The sequence below is a fragment of the Myotis nattereri genome, assembly GCF_964212035.1.
Source record: "Myotis nattereri genome assembly, chromosome: 3".
Taxonomy (NCBI): domain Eukaryota; kingdom Metazoa; phylum Chordata; class Mammalia; order Chiroptera; family Vespertilionidae; genus Myotis; species Myotis nattereri.
The window spans coordinates 81,650,885-81,670,953 of record NC_138077.1 but is presented as its reverse complement, the minus strand read 5'-3'; the positions used below and the strand labels follow the sequence as shown (position 1 = coordinate 81,670,953).

The window sequence follows — 20,069 nt, the reverse complement described above, 5'->3', positions numbered from 1 at the left end:
ATTTAGCCAGTGGGTTCAAATGATGTAGCCAGAGTCTCAATTTTTCTTTCTTTTTTTTTTCTTTTTCTTTTTGTTGTTGTTGTTAATCTTCACCCCAGGATATTTTTCCATTGATTTTTAAAGAGTGGAAGGGAGGGGGTGAGACAGAGAGAAATATCAATGTCAGAGATACATCGATTGGTTGCCCCATCAAGCCTGCAACCGAGGTAAGGTAACCAGAATCAAACCTGTATCCCTTCAGTCCTCCGGCTGATGCTCTCTAGTGGTTTTCAACCTTCCTAATGCCATGACCCTTTAATACAGTTCCTCATGTTGTGGTGACCCCCAACCATAAAATTATTTTCGTTGCTACTTCATAACTGTAATTTTGCTACTGTTATGAATCGTAATGTAAACATCTGATATGCAGGATGTATTTTCATTGTTCTTGACCTACAGGTTGCGAACCGCTGCTTAAGCCAAACGGGCTAGGGCAAAAAAAATTTTTTTTAATCCTCACTCGATGGTATGTTTTCTATTGATTTTAGAAAGGAGAGGGAGAGAAAAAAATATCTATGTGAGAGAGAAACATCAGTCAGTTGCCTCCCGTAGGTACCCTGACCAGGAATTTAACACATCACCTTTCGGTGTACGACACTCCAACCAACTGATCCACTCAGGCCAGAGTTCTCTTTTTTTTTTTTTTTTTTTTTTTTTTTTTTTTTTTTTTTGTCTGCCTCCTACTTCTAAGCTTCAGCCTTAGGCTCCACATTAGAGGTGGGGAACATCGGCCTGCAGGTTGTATAAGGTCCGTGAAATCATTTGGTCTGGGGTGAGTTAGTTAAATGTTTAGCCAAATACAGCAGGCTAATTTTTAAGTTGATAATTTTGTATGGCCCTCGAATGATGTTATAAATATCTAAATGGCCCTTGGCAGAGAAAGGTTCCCACCCTGCCACGAACCCCATTGTCCATACATTGTTCTAAATTTCCAGAAAAGGCTGCAGATATTTTCATGTATCACAAATGGTGGACTCCACAGATACTGAGTTTAACCAGGATTTCTTCTTAAATATTACAAAATTACAGTGACAAATGTACAGCTATTTCCAGAGCATTATTCTATGTTGCCAGGGGTTATAAGCTGCCGATCTGCATTTCAATTAAGGCTCCTTTCTGGTAATCAGCTTATACTCTGTTTACTAAATGCAAAGCTACATTGACATGGTTTTCACATCATTGTGTCTTTATATTATTAAATATTTATATACATGCTCATATTTTCCATACTTAATGTGCCTGTGGATAATGTATTTTTTTTTCTGACTTGCAGCTGGTTTATAAATATCTAAATCGCAGTATGGGATTGCTAGACAGACTTTCAGGGTTGCTGGGCCTGAAGAAGAAGGAGGTCCATGTTCTGTGCCTTGGGCTGGATAATAGTGGTAAAACAACCATCATTAACAAACTCAAACCTTCAAATGTAAGTGTCTTTGTTAGATGTTTTATGTATTTTCTTCTAGAGAAAGTTAAAATGCGAAATTGTTTTGCCATTATAACTTCATGTAATCATGTTATGAAATCCTATTAACAGTAGGGGTGGGGAACTTATTAAGTTAATAAGTATCAGTAAGCCATTGTTTGCAGTATATTTTTCACAGATATATAGGTAAATCTTATTTAAACTGGTATATTTTCCAAATGTCTTTTTTTCTCAAAAGATCTTCACAAATTTTCCCAGTTTACTTTCAGCTAGTCTTGCTGTATTTTTGGCTCTCTCTTTATAAGAAGAGCAAAACAAAAGGAAAGGTGAATCATTTTTACAGGTTCTGTGGATAACTAGGCAGTTTCTCATGAGTATGGTATGCATATTAGTAGTAATAAGGAAGATGACTTTTACGTCATTTAAGTAATAAGTATAAGTTTATTGTTTTAATAATTGAAAACTATATAAAGCTAGCACATTTAACACATGATACATAAGTTAAAGCTAGTTTTTGCTACATATAAAGGAAACCCACATAATAGTGGACTAAATAAAATAGAGCCTTATTTTGCTATCCTCTAAATAAGTCCAGAGGAGGTATTCCAGGGCAGGTATGGCAGATACATGGTCACGGGAGATCCAGCTACCTTCCATTTTTTTGCTCTGCTATTTTTAGTGCCTGGTTTTCATCCTCAAGATCTTCACATGGTCACTTTGGTTGACTATCATATCTCTATTCTAAGTCACAAGAAGGAGAAAAGACAGGACAAAAGAATAGGCCTTCTTCCTAAATAAGCCGTCTTGGAAGAACTTACCCAGACACTCCAACTAATGACTCTTAGGCCTCACTGGCTACTCCTATCTGTACATAAGGCTGGATCTTTTAAGCAGAACATCTATTACTGCTTTTAAAAATAATAGGGGTCCTGTAAGTATAGAAGAAGGTGAAAGTGCATGTTGGAAGACAACCAACATTTACAGTTATAAATACTTTTATTTAGGTAAAAACTATTAGTCAATTAATTTCACTTAAACCATTAGTTGAATGAAAAGATAACATGGACTGTCCAGATAGGGCAAACATTAGGAAGCTGGTACTCTTAATGACTGAATGAGTAGAGAGTGCGGATATTGCCCCTAAATATGGTACTTAAAGGTAGACTTCATTGCCTCCAAATAGTGCTTCAGGTTGGGTAGAGTGACTTCTTGCTCCATTTCTTTTGCAACAGCTTCAGTTTTAATTCTATTTAGTGGGAGATTGCTTTGGAATTAAGAAAATGCCATTATTTCTTTTCTTCCGGTCATTATTCCCTACTTCTACATAGATGAGTTTGCCATTTAAAAACAACTAACCACTGATGTATTTTCAGGTGGGAATTAGTTTGAAGTAGCTGGGATAAGAAGCTGAAAATGGATTTGGAAGGTAATATAGATGTTTTAAGAGGATTTCCCAGCTGAGTGGAGATTGATTGAGATGCTGAAATTAGTCAGAGGTCAAAAAAATAACAGCTTTATTGAAAAGGTTGATTTTGCAGGGCAAAGTTTAAGTCTGGCCAGAGGACTTGCTAACACATTCTTGAATTGAAATTTAGCCTTCCAAACTTTCAATGTTTCCTCCTTAAGGAAGGATCTAGCTCTTCTAGATCTACCGCATAGCTAAGAAAGGTGAGAATGCATGCTTGGGAAAAGCATGTGGCTCTCAAATGAGACAGACAGAACCAAGGATATTCAGTTCCATTTGACAAACTGAGCAAAGAAGTCATATTTCCCCCTCATGGAGAGGAATAAATTGGGATAGGGGAGGTAGAGAAACTAGGAGTGTCACTGTAATGGAGTTTTCTCTATATGGAAACAGGGAAAAAGAGATTCTTCTCCAGTAAGGAAAAGAGCGGGTTAAAAAGCCAACATATATTGGAGTCTGTCTTCTGACCTAGGTGATTAAAAGAAATTTCTTATCAGTTCTTAAGAGGAAGATAATAGCATCCTATCTAATTGGAGGGGGTCCAGAATTGAATTTAGAGAACAATGGATATATGGCAACAACAACAAAAGTAGAACCATACTCAACTGGCCTCAAAAGGAAAATTTTTAAAAAATTATCTCCAATAAGTACAAAATGATGAAAACCAGAGCCACAGTTAATAACCCCCCAGTGTCTACTATACTCAAATACTCAATCACTATACTCAGTCACTATATTATACTCAATCACTATACTCAAATTGAGAGAAATAATATTCAAAGAACAAAATAGATTTTACAATCTGTTCCTCTATCATCCCCAAAGTATAGTGATTTCTACCCCCAGACATGGTTATTACCATAGGAATAATCTTTGATATGGATGGGAATAGCTTTCTCCCTAAACATTATTGGTCCTTTGAAGACACTTGCTCTTATTTTTAACTTGAGAATTTATTTTCTGTGCTGTGTCAGCACAGCCAAGGGTTTGGTGAGCCTGAGGAGGGGTGGTGAAGAATTAAAGAAAAGACAGGCAGCCCTAACTGGTTTGGCTCAGTGGATAGAGCATCGGCCTGCAGACTCAAGGGTCCCAGGTTTGATTCCGACTCAAGGGTCCCAGGTTTGATTCCGGTCAGGGGCGTGTACCTTGGTTGCAGGCACATACCCAGTGGGGGGTGTGCAGGAGGCAGCTGATCATGTTTCTCATCATGTTTCTAGCTCTCTATCCCTCTCCCTTCCTCTCTGTAAAAAATCAATAATATATATGGAAGAAAGGAGGAAAGGAAGGAAAGAAAAAGAAAAGACAGACAAAGAGAATGTAGCTGGGGCTCAGTGGATCTCCTGTGCCTGGATGAGGCCATAGAGAAAGACCCAGACAGCAAGCTGAGCCTTTATTTTATAGCCAGAGGTAAACAAGGTAGTGGTCACCTCAGTTACAATGTTCTTGTGAGTTTCACTTGTTTTGGCAGCACTTGCAGCACCTCCCACAGCCCGTTAGCTACCCAGGAAGGATCAGGGCGCCCATAAGGTCAAGCTTAATTATGCTAAGAGGGCTCTGCCTTCTAAGCTGGGACTTGTTTATGGCTCTGCCACAGGTCAATCCGAGGCATAACTCTAGAGCCGCTCCCTACAATTTTCATAATTTATTCTGTCATTTCTAGAGATTTTGGGTAGAACAGGAAGGAAGCAGCATGTACTCAATATGTCATCTTGAAATTTTCTGATATTCCCATTTTATACACCACATTAGTGAGAGCCTGCAGGAAAATCTGGGTACCCAGCCAGTGTTCTCTCTGGTGAATTGTGGAACTAGCAACTATCCTTTTTCTTCAGAAAAATTGACCTCTAGTCTGAGAGCAGACTAAGTTGCTTGAAAGGGACTTCTTAAAGACCCCCAAACCTCTGTCACACAGGTATAGATACAACACTCGCTTCCTCCCTACCTTTGAACCAAAGAAGAGCCTCTTGTGAGTTTAGTCTTAGAAACATTACTTGTAATAAATTAAGTGAATTATAGAAATCTTCAATACTGTATCAGAAATGTGTTACAAAATATTACAAATCTCATTTTATTGGAATGTAGTCCCATATTTTTTTGTGGATAAAGTCAGTTGCTAGATAAGTAAATACTTCTAGACCCAAACTGATTTTTAGTATTAAGCCGTCCTAATGCTGATGAATTGTTTATATATTGAAGTTGCTGGTGTTTTCTATACTGATGAATAGGGAGAGAAGAGGTACATTTTAACATGTTATTCTTCTCAAGAATATGGTCTTAGCTATATTTCTTAGAGATAGATGCACTCTATAAACACATTTCTTTAAAATTCCTATTTTTTCTCCCATTCTCAACATAGCATGCTTTCATTCTACCACATCATCCAGTTTTATATTCTTAGCATTTAAAATAATCTGAAATTATCTTGCATTTTCAGTTGGTAACTTGTTTACTAAATTTCCTCCATACATTTAAATTTAAATTCCATAAGCACATGGATCTTATATTGTTTAACACTGAATCCCTAGAATATTGCTTGGCACTTAAATATAGTTTTGGACAAAGAGATTGATGGCTGATTTTTTTTTCATTTTTATTTTTAGACAGGCAATGATGATTGCTGGCACCAAGGATACAATTTTTACTAGACTTACTGAAACTAACCAAATACAGTCTCTCTCAGAAATCTCATCCTCTCCTTGTTGATGTTGGTCTATCCCTGGGCTGTCTCAGCCCTAAGAGGTCTATCCCTCTTAAGTAATAATTCCTGTGCTCTTTGTTGACTTCGTACCATTCCCTGTCCAATTTTGAGAATGATCACAATTCATTTGTTCCTGGATAGAGCAGAGGAAGAGTAATGTTGGAGACTATTTTTTGAAATTCTGTAGAGGAAAATAAATCCCACTTTAATGTAGAAACATCAGCTTACATATCTTGTTCTATTCTGCTTAATTTTTGGAGTTTCTTTTTTCTAATTATCTTCCATTAGAACTTTAGAAGTGAGAGGAGGAAAACAAAGTTGATTAATTTTATCCCTATTAAGTAAAATAGCAAGTTAAAAGGAGCTTCTCTGGGAACAAAAGAGTTTGTGAAGAAGTTAGGCAAGGCTTCAATTTTCAGAGATATCTTAAATCTTTTAACTTCCTCACTTTTTTTTATTATTGGTATGTTTTTCCTAATAATAAATAGCTGATGATTTTATCACAAGATTGGCACAAGAAACTTTTAAGATCAAAACAGTGGGGTATTTGGGGGCAATAAAAATTAGGAGACTATTCCAAATCTGTTGTGCAATGAAAGTATGAGGCATGAATCTGAGTAGCAGGGAATGAATTCTGCACAACATCATTTGGAGGAATACTAGGCACTTTATAAGAAGGAAGGAAAGGCTGAATAAACAAACTTGAGAAAGGTAGCTCTGAGAATGCCTTTTCACTGGCGCATTGGTCCCATTAAAGGGACCAAGCTCCAGTGACTTTGCAGTTTCTTTCCATTTTAATTTTAAACTAGAGGCCCGGTGCATGAATTCATGCACAGGAAGGGTCCCTCTGGGTGGCCTGCAGGGATTGGGCCAAAACCCACAGTCCAACACCGCCTGCAGCTCCTAGCTGCCGCTCCCACTCATCCAGGCCCCGCTGTGCCTGCCCCAGGCTCATGTCCTATCAGACCCAATTGAGAGAGGCTCACGCTGCCACAGCAGTGCTCATCAGCCATGAGCCCAGCTTCTGGCTCCCTCCCAAGGGGAGTAGCCTGCGGGTTCGGTCTGACACCAGCTTTCCGACATCCCCTGAGGAGTCCCAGATTGTGAGAGGGCGCAGGTCAGGCTGAGGGACCCCACTGGTGCACGATCGAGCTGGGGAGGGACCGCAGGAGGGCTCCAGGGCGTGCCGGCCCATCTTGCTCAGTCCCAATAGGCCAGACCCCAGCAGCAAGCTAACCTACTGGTCAGAGCATCTGCCCCCTGGTGGTCAGTGCATGTCATAGCAAGTGATTGAGCATCCTTAGCATATCATTAGCATATTACACTTTGGTTGTTCGGTTCTGCCATTCGTTCTGTTTGCATATTACCCTTTTATTATATAGGACTAGAGGCCCGGTGCACGAAATTTGTGCACTGGGGGGTGGGGTTCCCTCAGCCCAGCCTGCCCCTTTCACAGTCCAGGAGCCCTCAGTGGATGTCCTACTGATGGCCATAGTCTGGCAGCAGAGGCTCGGAGCAGGCGTCCCGTGTGTGTGTGTGTGTGTGTGTGTGTGTGTGTGTGTGCGTGTGTGTGTGTGTCTCTGCTGGGGCCTGCCCCCAGCCACACCATGGAGGCTTGGAGCAGGAGCCCCTCTGTGTTGATCTCACAGGCTCCTGGCCTCCACTGCATGTTGTACTCCCCCTTGAGCTATGGCCAGGATGGGGGTGCTGCTTGCAAGCCGAGCTTTCCTGCTCCCGGATCGCCATGGTGACCAAGGAGCAGGCCCAGCTGGGGGCTGCCCGCAGGCCGGCTTGCTCTCCTGCTCCCGGATACCCATGGCGACCGGGGAGCAGGCCCAGCTGGGGGCTGCCCACAGGCCTGGCTTTCCTGCTCCCATATCAGGCCTAGCTTGGGGCTGCCTGCAGGCCAGGCTTGCTTTCCTGCTCCCGGATGACCATGGCGACCGGGGAGCAGGGGAAGTTTGGTGCTGCCTGCAGGCTGGGCTTGCTTTCCTGCTCCCGGATCCTCATGGCGACCGGGGAGAAGGCACAGCTGGGGGCTTCCCGCAGGCTGGGCTTGCTTTCCTGCTCCCGGATCACCATGGCAACTGGGGAGCAGGCAAAGTTTGGGGCTGCCTGCAGGCTGGGCTTGCTTTCCTGCTCCCGGATCAGGCACAGCTGGGAGCTGCCTACAGGCCGCACTTTTCTACTTACCAATGGCCGGATCACCACAGTGACCCAGGGCCCAGCGGCGCTTTCCTGCTCTCCAATATTCATAGGGTCCCGGCTGGGGGCGGGGCTTAGCAGTGTGGGGCTTAGGTGGCACGGGGGTCCCAGCTGGGGGCTCAAGTGGTACACAGGGGTCCCGGCTGGGGGTGGGGCTTATGCCCCGCTGCCCAGGGCTGCACATGGGGCCTGGATGGCAGCTCGTGCTGTCCCGCTCTGCCTGTAGTATAGGATAGAGGCCTGGTGCACGGGTGGGGGCTGGTTTGCCCTGAAGGGTGTCCGTATCAGGGTGGGGGTCCCGCTTGGGTGCCTGGCCAGCCTGGATGACGGGCTGATGGCTGTTTGCAGCTGGTCACACCCCCTTCAGGGTGGGGGTCCCCACTGGGGTGCCTGGCCAGTCTGGGTGAGGGCCTGAGAGCCATTTTTCAGGCTGGGGGCAACTTAAGCTTCCAGCCTCTCCTTTTTTTCTTTCTTTTTTTTTTTTCTGGGATTTATTTACCATCTATAGCTGTCACTGGAGCTGAGAGCCGGCTCCAGCTCTGAGGGCTGAAGCAGGTTTCTGGGTCTGTTTGGCTTCTTTAATTGAAACTCTGTTGCCATCACAGCAGCTCTAAGCTCTGAGGCCGAAGCTGGCTGAAAGTAGGGCTCTGGAGCTTGTTTAGCTTCTATAATTGCAACATAGTTGCTTAGAGTGCAGCTCAGAGGCTGGCAGCGGCAGGCCAGGAACGTTGGCTTCCTCCGTCACTGGAGCAAGCAAGCCACCTATTTGCTTCAGCTGCGTGGCTGCCGGCCGCCAATCTGGTTGGCAGTTAATTTGCATATCCTGCTGATTAGCCAATGGGAAGGGTGTCTGGGTTATGGTCAATTTGCATGTTTCTCTTTTATTAGGATTTCCAGTAGACTAGCAAAGTGAACTTAAGATGTGAGGCAACAATTTCTTCTCTATTCTTCCTGTTTTCACGTAAAAGCAATCAGATGAACTGAAGGGGGATTTTTTTTTTTAAGTTAAACTTACGGGAGTATGGAGAAAATTGGGAATAGAATAAAATCACTGAGAGTAATTATAATAATAGCAAATGTTTGTTGAGTATTTGCTATGGACCAGACACTGTTGAGTATCTTGCATCCATTAACACATTTAATTTTCATGATAACTTTTTTAGCTAAGGACAGTATATTTTAAATTTGAGAAAACTAAGGCTTAGAGAAGTTAAGTAACGTAGCCTGTTAGCAATTAGGAATAATTAGGAGGCTGTTATAATAATTAAAAGCAAGAAATTATAAGGGTCTGACCTAAATTAGTAAGATGGAACTAATGAAGCTTATTGAATGGCTATATAGAGAATATAAAAAAGAAGGGAGTTAAGAATAACCTCTAGGTATCTGGATCAGAAGGTGGATGATTTTTAATCAAAGTAAGGAACAGTTTTGATAGTGGAAATGTTAGTAGACACTGTGTTAAGTTGCCAGTATAAGGCATGTTACTTGCCTGTGGGACTTGTCAGTGGATCCCCTGCTGTACTCTTGCCCACCTACAGTCTCTCCACAAAGAATTCCTCTTCATGGCCTTCAAGGCCGTACCTTCCTTACTTTGTTGCATACAGCTCTTTCTCTTATGTAATATGCCTTAGACATATAGGCTTTATACTTTGCCCAAGTGGTAAGTTTCTTCCTGTCTTAGGGTCATTTCACTGTAATGTTCTTTGCCAAGATTTTGTCATAACTTTTCCTCTTCTTGATATTCACTCCTTGGTCAGATATCACCTCCTCAGAGAAGCTTTTCCTGAGTACCCCTTTTCCATGCCTCCTAACAAACCTCTGCCCCATTGCCTCCCACCCCAAACACCTCATTGCACTTAATTCCAGCCCCAAATTGTGTTTGTCTATAACTTAATTGCTTATTTAGCAGGAAATGAATTCTGTCCAACATTATCAACAAAAAGAAAGATATTTTTGGAAGGATACTAGGCACTAATCATCCTATCTAATAAAAGAGAAACATGGTAATTAGCGTACGACCACTACCCCTCCCATTGGCTAATCAGGGAGATATGCAAATTAACTGCCAGCCAAGATGGCGGCCGGCAGCCAGGCAGCTTGAAACTAACATGAGGCTTGCTTGCTTCAGTGACAGAGGAAACCAACATTCCCCACCTGCCTTGCCGGCCTCTGAGCTTGCAGTTTGAAACATTGTAACAAATATAGAAGCTAAACAAAACCCCAGAAACCTGCTTTCAGCCAGCTGGGATCTCAGAGCTGGAGTTATACATTGTTTCGATTATAGAACACAAACAAGCCAAATACCTGCTTTCACCAACAGAGGCCTCAGAGCTGGAGCCACAGCTAAAGCTGGCCCAGAATAAAAAAAAGAAAAGAAAAAAAGGAGCGGTTGGGAGCTTCAGTCACCCGCCAGCCTGAAAACAGCCCTCAGGCCCTCACCCAGACTGGCCAGGCACCCCAGTGGGGACCCCCACCCTGAAAGGTGTGTGACCAGCTGCAAACAGCCATCATCCCCTCACCCAGGCTGGCCAGGCACCCCAGTGGGGACCTCCACCCTGAAGGGTGTGTGACCAGCTGCAAACAGCCATCATCCCCTCACCCAGGCTGGCCAGGCACCCCAGTGGGGACCTCCACCCTGAAGGGTGTGTGACCAGCTGCAAACAGCCATCTTCCCCTCACCCAGGCTGGCCAGGCACCCCAGTGGGGACCCCCACCCTGATCCAGGACACCCTTCAGGGCAAACTAGCCATCCCCACCCATGCACCAGGCCTCTATCCTATATAGTAAAAGGGTATTATGCCTCCCAGCACCGGGATCAGCGGAGCCGAGAGGCCTCCTGGTACCGGGATCAGTGTGACAGGGAGCAGCGCCCAAACCCCCTGATTGCCCTGTGGCTCTGTGTGTGACAGGGGGCGGGGCCACAACCTTCCTATCCGCCCTGCTCTGTTCGTGACAGGGGAAGGTGCCCCAACCTCCTGATCAGCCCTGCTCTGTGCCTGATACGGGGGAGCTCCCCAACCCCCTGATCGCTCTGTGGCTCTGTGTATGACAGGCTGCGGCGCCCCAACCCCCCCCTCCCCCCACGGGCCCTGCTCTGTGTGTGACAGGATAGAGCCATAACCTCCCCATCGGCCCTGCCCTGAGTGTGACAATGGCGGCGCCCCAACCCCCTGATCAGCCCTGCTCTGTGGGTGATAGAGGGTGGCGCCCCAACCCCCTGATCCGCCCTGCTCTGTGCGTGACAGGGTAAGGAGCCCCAACCCCCCCTTGGTGGGCCCTGCTCTGTGCGTGACAGGGGGTGGCGCCGCAACCTCCCCATCAACCCTGCCTTGAGTGTGACAGGGGGCGGTGCCCCAACCCCCCAATCGGCCCTACCCTGAGCGTGACTGAGGGCGGCATCGCAACCTCCCAATCCGCCCTGCTCTGTGCATGACAGGGGGCGGCGCCCCAACTCCCCAATCAGCCCTGCTCTGATCCCAACCAGGGACTGCACCTAGGGATTGGGCCTGCCCTCTGCCACCCAGGAGCAGGCCTAAGCCAGCAGGTTGTTATCTCCCGAAGAGTCCCAGACTGCAAGAGGGCACAGTCCGGGCTGAGGGACCCCCTTCCCCCCTGAGTGCACAAATTTTTGTGCACCGGGCCTCTAGTCTAGATTATAAATTCCATGAGAGCAGGGACTGTGTAAAGCCAGTGGTCAGCAAACTGCAGCTCGCGAGGCACATGCAGCTCTTTGGCCCCTTGAGTGTGGCTCTTCCACAAAATACCGACTTCTGCGCATGGGCCACGAAGTTTCAATTGCACTGTACATGCATGCCCTATGAGGACATTCCCCATAGTGTATGTAAACCAATAAGTATTTATTGAAAGATTTAAAAATCCTGTATGTGAACTCAGCATGACTTATCAAACCACTTTAAGTCCATTTTAACTTGCAGCAAGCCACAAAATGTGAATTAATACATGTCATAAAAATTCACAATTAGTAAACCTTAAACTTCTATAAAGAATTTACCCCCAGTGATCCCATTACAAAACCTGCCATCTGTTTAGTAACAGATTTTTAGAATTGGAAAACCTGGATGCACTTTTTTAACTTGAGGAAAAAAATTCATCTTTGATAATTGCAAATTTCTAAGCTTTGTCTTTTCTTACCTTAAAGGCTCAATCTCAAGATATAGTTCCAACAATAGGATTCAGCATAGAGAAATTCAAATCATCCAGGTAATTCACTTTGTTATATTTGTGACTAAGAAGCTGTGGGTAAAAATGATAATATTAGATCTTTCTAGTCATTCCTCCTATTCTTAGAAAAAGTACTTTGTTTTTTCAGGAGTCCATAGGTATTAAAATATTTATACCAATTCCTGTGGATTATTTTTTAGAATTTAGACCAGCCGTGGGCAAACTACGGCCCGCGGGCCGGATCCGGCCTGTTTGAAATGAATAAAACTATTGAAAAAAAAGACCGTACCCTTTTATGTAATGATGTTTACTTTGAATTTATATTAGTTCACACAAACACTCCATCCATGCTTTTGTTCCGACCCTCCGGTCCAGTTTAAGAACCCATTGTGGCCCTCGAGTCAAAAAGTTTGCCCACCCCTGATTTAGACTTTAGACAAATGTTGATAACCTCACTAGCAAAGAAAACATTTTTTTTATGTTACTCATTACAAAATCATATTTCTATTCAACAAATTTATGTTATAGCATTTGTACTTGAAAATTGGCCCAAGTTGAATATTGTATATTCAAAAATGACTTCTTTTTTTTTTTTTTAAGATTTTTTATTGATTTTTAGAGGGGGAGGGAAAGAGAGAAAAAAACACCAATGTGAGAGCAGAACATTGATCAGCTGCCTCCTGCACGCCTTCTACCAGGGACTGAGCCCACAACCAGGACGTGTGTCCTGACTGGGAATCGAGCCAGAACCCTTCAGGGCATGGGAGGGCACCCACCCAATTGAGCAACACTGGCCAAGGCTCAAGAGTGGTTTCTTTTGTTGAAAGCGATTTAAAAGTTTAAGTAAAAGTTACACTTTAAAGTTAGTAGCTTATAATATAGTCATGGTTTTTTTGTTGTTTTATTTTTTTTAGTTTGTCTTTTACAGTGTTTGACATGTCAGGTCAAGGAAGATATAGAAACCTCTGGGAACACTATTATAAGTAAGTATAATCATGAATGTTGGGTATGTCATAATAACAAATAATGATTCGAAATCCAAGTGATCGCATGGGCTGGGTTGCAGTGTTTATTTTTTATATACTAGTGCATTTTCTAATTTTATTAAAAGGACAGTCATACTTCACATTATTTCTCATATGCATGAAATCTTTTATAACTTTGGGCTTTTGCATGTGTTCTTCTCCCTCTCTCTCTTTTTTTTTTTTTTTTAAGAATAGTTTATTGGCCCAGCTGGCGTGTCTCAGTGATTGAGCATTGACCTACAAACCAGGAGGGGAGGTCAGGGTTCAATTCCCAGTCAGGGCACATGCCCAGATTGTGGGCTCCATCCCCAGGGCGGCGTGCAGGAGGCAGCCAGGTAGTGATTCTCTCTCATCATTGATGTGTCTATCTCTCCCTCTCCCTTCCTCTCTGAAATCAATAAAGATACATATATTTTTTTAAAAATTGTTTATTGCCCTAGCTGGTTTGCTCAGTGGATAGTGTATCAGCCTGCGGACCAAAGGGTCCCAGATTCAATTCTGGTCAAGAGCACATACCTTGGTTGCAGGCTCTTCCCTAGCCTGGGCCCTGGTCGGAGCTCATACAGGAGGCAACCAATTGATGTGTCTCTCTGACATCGATGTTTCTCTCTGTCTTTTCTTCTCTCACTCTCCCTAAAAATCAATGAGGAAATATCCTCGGGTGAGGATTAACAAAACAAACCAAAAAAATAGTTTATTGGTTTTTTTAGAGAGAGAGGAAGGGACAAGAGAGAAACATTGATGTGCAAGCATAACATTGATCGGCTGTCTCCAGCACGCCCCCTACTAGAGATCCAGCCTTCAACCCCGGCATGTGCCCTGGAATCAAACCAATGACCTCTTAGTGCACGGGTGATGCTCAACCAACTGATCCACACCAGCCAGGATTGCTCTGTTTTTAACACCTAGTTCTACTATACTCTGCTGCTTAAGGTTAATATAGTCATACTTTAAGGCAGGGGTGGGGAACCTTTTTCTGCCAAGGGCCATTTGGACATTTATAACATCATTCACAGGCCATACAAAATTATTAACTTAAAAATTAGCCTGCTATATTTGGTCAGACATTTAATTAACTCACCCCTCATGCCTTGACAGGGCCAGACCAAATGATTTCCTGAGCATTATTCAGCCTGCAGGCCGAATTCCCTACCCTTGCGTTAAGGACTTGCTCAAAAGTCGCCTCCTCTATGAAATTTCACGATTTTGCCCAGTTATTCTGTCCCAGTGCTCACACAGTAGTTTCACATCTCTGTAATCACACTTATTACATCTTAAAGTCTCGTGAACTCCTCTTCAAGGGCAGGCATTATTTTTCCTTCAGATTATTTCAAGGCCAAGTATAATGCTGGGTGTATGCGTCAGTAAATATTTATTGAATAAATTCAGTTAAAATAACAGTACTCTTGACCCATTTGTTCTATAAGCAATTCTAAAGATATTTGTCAGCATATGCAAATCAAGCACTTGCTACTCACATTAGATTAACAGCTGTCAAGTTACTAGCATCCAGATGTGTTACACCCTCTCAGGGTTTCTATTCAGTGTTAAAATGAATTCATTAACTTCTAATATTACTAGGACTCTTCATTTAAAGGCAGTATAACTCGCTTTTAGAATCTGAAACTTGTAAGCAATATATCTTGACTAAATGCCTCTTATGAATACTTGCCTTGAAATGGTGTGTGATGACTGCCAGATCAGATTTTGATTTAGATTGGTTAATTTTTCCTGCTAATATGAGAACAGACATTTTATTTCTCAGATAGGAACCCAGAAGATTTACTTCAGATATTTTTTCAATGAATATTTTAATAGATTGAAGTCCTCTTTAAATCAAATATTGATCCAGAGGACCTCTGAGGTAGAGGGAAAAGTGTATTTCAGATCTGAGGGTCAGTTTGGAAAAGGGAAAGTGGCATGTGTGGTATCTTGCATTAAATTTCCTGGGGAAATGTGAGTTTATTATTATTTTTTTTTTTTAAGAAACCCTGAGTTTTCAGTATAGAAATTTTAATTCCTGCTTCAATTAGTGGTTTTAGAAAAATTATTTTTAAAATTAATGTATTTTCCCTGGCCAGTGTGGCATAGTTTGTTGGGCGTCATCCCATGTACCAAGGTTGCACGTTTGATTCCCAGTGAGGACACATGCCCAGGTTGCAGGCTTAATCCCGAGTAGGGGGCATGCAGGAGGCAGCCAGTCGATATTCCACTCTCGTATCGATGTTTTTCTCTAAAAAATAAATAAAAACATGTTTATATAAATAACAATTACATATTTACTTTAGCTACTTTTTAAAAATAATTTTTATTCTAATTACTTTATAAAAAATAAAAAAATACGTAGAAAATAATAAAACAAGGTAACTTTTTTTTATTTTAACTCCCTTCAAAATTTTTTTGGAAGAAGTTACTGGATTCATGAATATTATAGATAAATTGTAGGTTAAATAGTGAAATGGTTACTATCGAGTTTACAAAAATAGTAAATTTATTTTTTGTGTCTCTATACTTTTTTGATTATTAGAGAACAAGTGCATTTTGAGCTATTAGACTAAAAGATTTAAAAGATTGTTTTTGAAATATACAATTTACACTTTACATAATTGAGGAAGGAGCCTTCTAATATTATACACTATACATACTTCTTGTCCTTTTTCAGTTGACATTCTATAAGGGAAATCAGGAGAAACACACAAAGATTGTAACTCTAATGGCTGCCTATTATTATTCATATACTTGCGCCAAAATTTGCTCAATCGTTTTTTTATTTGGGTAGGAAGGCTATTCTCAGTTTTTGAAGATTATAAACAATCCCTCAATTAACATCTTATTGCATAAATTTTTGTCACGCTTTGTTTTTCCATAGAGTAAATAGCAGAAATAAAATTACTGTCTCAAAGTGATTGACTGTCTTTAAAGCTCTTGAAAGATATTTCTAGTTGTACCAGTGTAGTATATGACTGTGATAATCTGCATTTATTTTTTTAAGTGACAGGAGAAAGTGGTATTCAAAAGTTGTGTTAGCCTGGCCGGTGTGGCTCAGTGGTTGAGCGTTGACCTGTGAACCAGGAGATCAGGGTTTGATTCCCAATCAGGGCACATGCCCGGTTGTGGGCTCGATCCCCAATGTGAGGCATGTAGGAAGCAGCCGATCAATGATTCTTTCTCATCATTGATGTTTCTATCTCTCTGTGAAATAATACAAATATATTTTTTTAAGTATTTTTTAAAAGTTGTTTTAGTTTTATATTTATGTGATTAATAATGATATTGAACTTTAAAATCTTAATTTATGACTGAATAAGTGATTGACAAAAAAATATCAATGTCCCATAAATATATGAAAAGTTATTGAACTTCACTAGCAATTCATGAAATGCAAAGTAAAATAATATACTGTTAGAATTGCAAAAATTGAAAAGAATGATAAGGACCATGCTGAAAGAGGGTAGGAAAAATGCTGGGAGTAGTATACATTGATACAGCATTTCGGAAGGGCAGTTTATCAATGTTTATCTAAAACTTTAAATTTTATATATACTCCTAGAAATTTTATTCCTAAGAACAGATCTTTCAAATGTTAAGAAATTATAAAATGTATTTAGAAGAATGCTTATCTTGAAGTTTTTCATAATTATGAAAATTAGAAATAACTTGTAAGTCCAATGATAGAAGATTGACAATATTTGATAGCACATCATGCAATGGAATACTTTACAACTATTAAAAGAAGGGGTGAGGAGGGAAATCAGTGATTTTTGAAGTGCCACTGTGATCTGTAAGTGAACCCTTAAACTAGTTCAGTGATTAGCTATCAGCTTAAAAAATAAAATAGAGTAAAATAAAAGCTATTTGTAAGTATTGTTTCAGGGGACCTATTTCAAATATATTTACATATGGTTATGTGTCTGTTGCATCTTAATGTAAAATGTATGTCTCACTATGGTTATGGTAAAAATTATTTGAGAAACACTAATGTAGAGCGTTAATGTTTCATATAAAAGTGGTTCAAATTATACAGTGAAAAAGGTCAATGTACATATATATCAAAAAGGCAGTGTATAAAACAGGAGCATTCCATTTGTATAGATGTAGATATTGACATGTGACTATACACAGTGTCAAAATTGATTTACACAAAAAATTAATAATGGTTATATCTGTATAATGGATTGTGGTTTTGTAATTTTTTTAAATTATGAACTAACAAGTCATTAAATTTACCCTATTATCATCTAAGTGAAAATAAATTATGTTATAACCACTAATGATTAATATATTAATCACTCATATGAACTAATAAGAAACAGTACCAAAGCCTATAATGATAAATACACATAGGATATGAAGAGATAATACACAGGTTACGACATGCAAATGGAGAGCAAACATGGGAAATTGGGTAAGTTTATCTTATAATTTTTGTCATTCTTTATATTATACAGAGATGGACAAGCCATTATTTTTGTCATTGATAGTAGTGATAGATTAAGAATGGTTGTGGCCAAAGAAGAACTTGATACTCTTCTGAATCATCCAGGTATGTGTGTGTGTATGTGTGTGTGTGTGTGTGTGTGTGTGTGTGTGTGTGTGTGTTTACATAGGATGTTCTGTCTTTGGTGTTGGCAGAAAGTATTGCCTGCACTATACAATTAACTTTTCTTAAAAACTTTATGCATAACTCATAATATCTTTAGCTATAGCACCATATGTTTTTTAAATTGCAAAGCTTTTTGCAGTGTTTTTCAGGTCGGTGATATTTATTTTCCCCCAAATAAAAACATCCTTTTTTCTGATTGTATAAATAACTAGAGGCCTGTTGCACGAAGAGATTCGTGCAAGAGGCCTTCCCTTCCCTTGGCTGCCGGCACCGGTTTTCCTCTGGCCCCCGGGACCCAGGCTTTCGCACTGGCTGGGCTCTGGCCAGAGCCCCACCCCCCAGGCATCAGGCCTCCCGGCTCCGCTGATCCCGGGCCGTGAGGACTCATGACTCTGCCGATCCTGGGGCCGTGAGGACTCATGACTCTGCCGATCCTGGGCCGTGAGGACTCATGACTCTGCTGATCCCGGGCCGTGAGGACTCATGACTCTGCCGATCCTGGGGCCGTGAGGACTCTTGACTCTGCCGATCCTGGGGCCATGAGGACTCATGACTCTGCCGATCCCGGGGCCGTGAGGACTCTTGACTCTGCCGATCCCAGGGCCATGAGGCCTCCCGGCTCTGCTGATCCCAGGGCCGTGAGGCCTCCCGGCTCTGCTGATCCCAGGGCCGTGAGGCCTCGCTGCTTGGCAGGCTTTGGGTACGTTTGGCTTCGCTCCACCGCTTGGAGCCTAGTATGCAAATTAACCGCCATCTTTGTTTGCGGTTAATTTGCATATTGCCCTGATTAGCCAATGGGAAGTGTAGCGAAGGTACAGTCAATTACCCTTTTTGACTTTTATTAGATAGGATATGTGTCAATAGCAAATTATGCAGATAGAAAGAAAGAATAAGGAAGAAAGTGAAAATCCATGTATCTCAATACTTATCAAAATGATTTTGGTTGCCATCTTTTCATGCATGTATGTATGTAAGTATGTGCAATCACAGCATTTCTTACATATTTATTGTGGGAACTCTTTTAAAAATTCTTTCAAGATATCAATATTAATCATTTGGTATTTTTCTTTCAGACAATTATATATGCCATACCATACATCTATATCTACTATCTATATGACACGCACACAGGCACCAAAAATAGATTGAACTGGGGCAAAAGTAGATTTACAGTTGTGGGTACTCAAAACAGTTTATTCTTATATTACTAGAGGCCCGATACATGAAGATTCGTGCAAGAATAGGCCTTCCTTCCCCTGGCTACCAGCACCGCCTTTGCTCTGGCCTGGAGCCACCTCCCACCTCTCGCCTTGTCACATCAACTTGCATATTCCCTCCTTATTGGCTGTGGGCCCTGCCATCTTCATTGTGAAGTGGCAGTTAATTTGCATATTACTCTTTAATTAGATAGGATTATTTATTAACTAGAGCAGTGATGGCGAACCGTTTGAGCTCGGCGTGTCAGCATTTTGAAAAACCCTAACTTAACTCTGGTGCTGTTTGTCACATACACAAATTTTTTGATATTTGCAACCATAGTAAAACAAAGACTTATATTTTTGATATTTATTTTATATATTTAAATGCCATTTAACAAAGAAAAATCAACCAAAAAAATGAGTGTGCGTGTCACCTCTGGCACGCATATCATAGGTTTGCCATCACTGAACTAGAGGCCAGGTGCATGAAATTCATGCACAGGTAGGATCCCTAGGCCTGGCCAGCAATCAGGGTTAATCAGGGCCTTTCTTCCAGCTGCCAGCCAGGGCCTTCCTTCATTCCTCGCCGCCCCCTGGTGGTCAGCGCACGCCATAGCGAGCGATCGATCGCCCGGTCTCCCTGTCAAACTCCCGTGGGGACACTTTGCATGTTAGCCTTTTATATATATAGATTATTGTATTTCCATACAAACAACTGTATTACCTGCTTTTGTCCCACCCTGTGTAGGGTTGGGGACTATGAGGATTGTCATTGTTATTTACTAAAATGGGATTATATTTTATACACTTTTCTGCATCTTTCCATTCTCAAGTAACACTAATAATGGAAATCTTTTCAAATCAGATTGCATATATTGCATCTAGTTATTTTTTAATGGTGTCTAATATGCCATTCTATGAGTGAATCACAGTTTATTTACCTCTTGATGGATATTCTTTCTTTTTTTCACACTACAATGTTCTAGTATGTATTGTGGAACTCAACATTTCTAGCCTTACTCAAGCCTGGAAAAAAAGGTTTTTTTAATCTTTATTATTGAAAGTATTAGGTATGTCCCTCATTTTCCCCCACTGATCTCTTCAAGTCTTCCCTGCCACCTGCCCCAGGCCTTCACCACCCTATTGTCTGTGCCCATGGATTATGCATATATGCATGCAAGTTCTCTCTTTTTTTAATATATTTTTATTGATTTCAGAGAGGAAGGGAAA

General features: G+C 41.6%; 1 protein-coding gene across 2 annotated transcripts in view; it reads left to right on the top strand.

Annotated features, from left to right (window-relative positions):
- Positions 1-20,069, top strand: part of ARL6 (ARF like GTPase 6) — a 51,131-nt gene that overhangs the window by 3,147 nt on the left and 27,915 nt on the right. For both annotated transcript variants that reach the window (XM_081086749.1, XM_081086750.1), the window contains exons 2-5: positions 1,313-1,462; positions 11,990-12,051; positions 12,927-12,995; positions 17,486-17,580. In XM_081086749.1, the coding sequence (XP_080942875.1) occupies positions 1,340-1,462; positions 11,990-12,051; positions 12,927-12,995; positions 17,486-17,580 (349 nt within the window). In that variant the 5' untranslated portion in view covers positions 1,313-1,339. The remainder of the gene's footprint in view (positions 1-1,312; positions 1,463-11,989; positions 12,052-12,926; positions 12,996-17,485; positions 17,581-20,069) is intronic.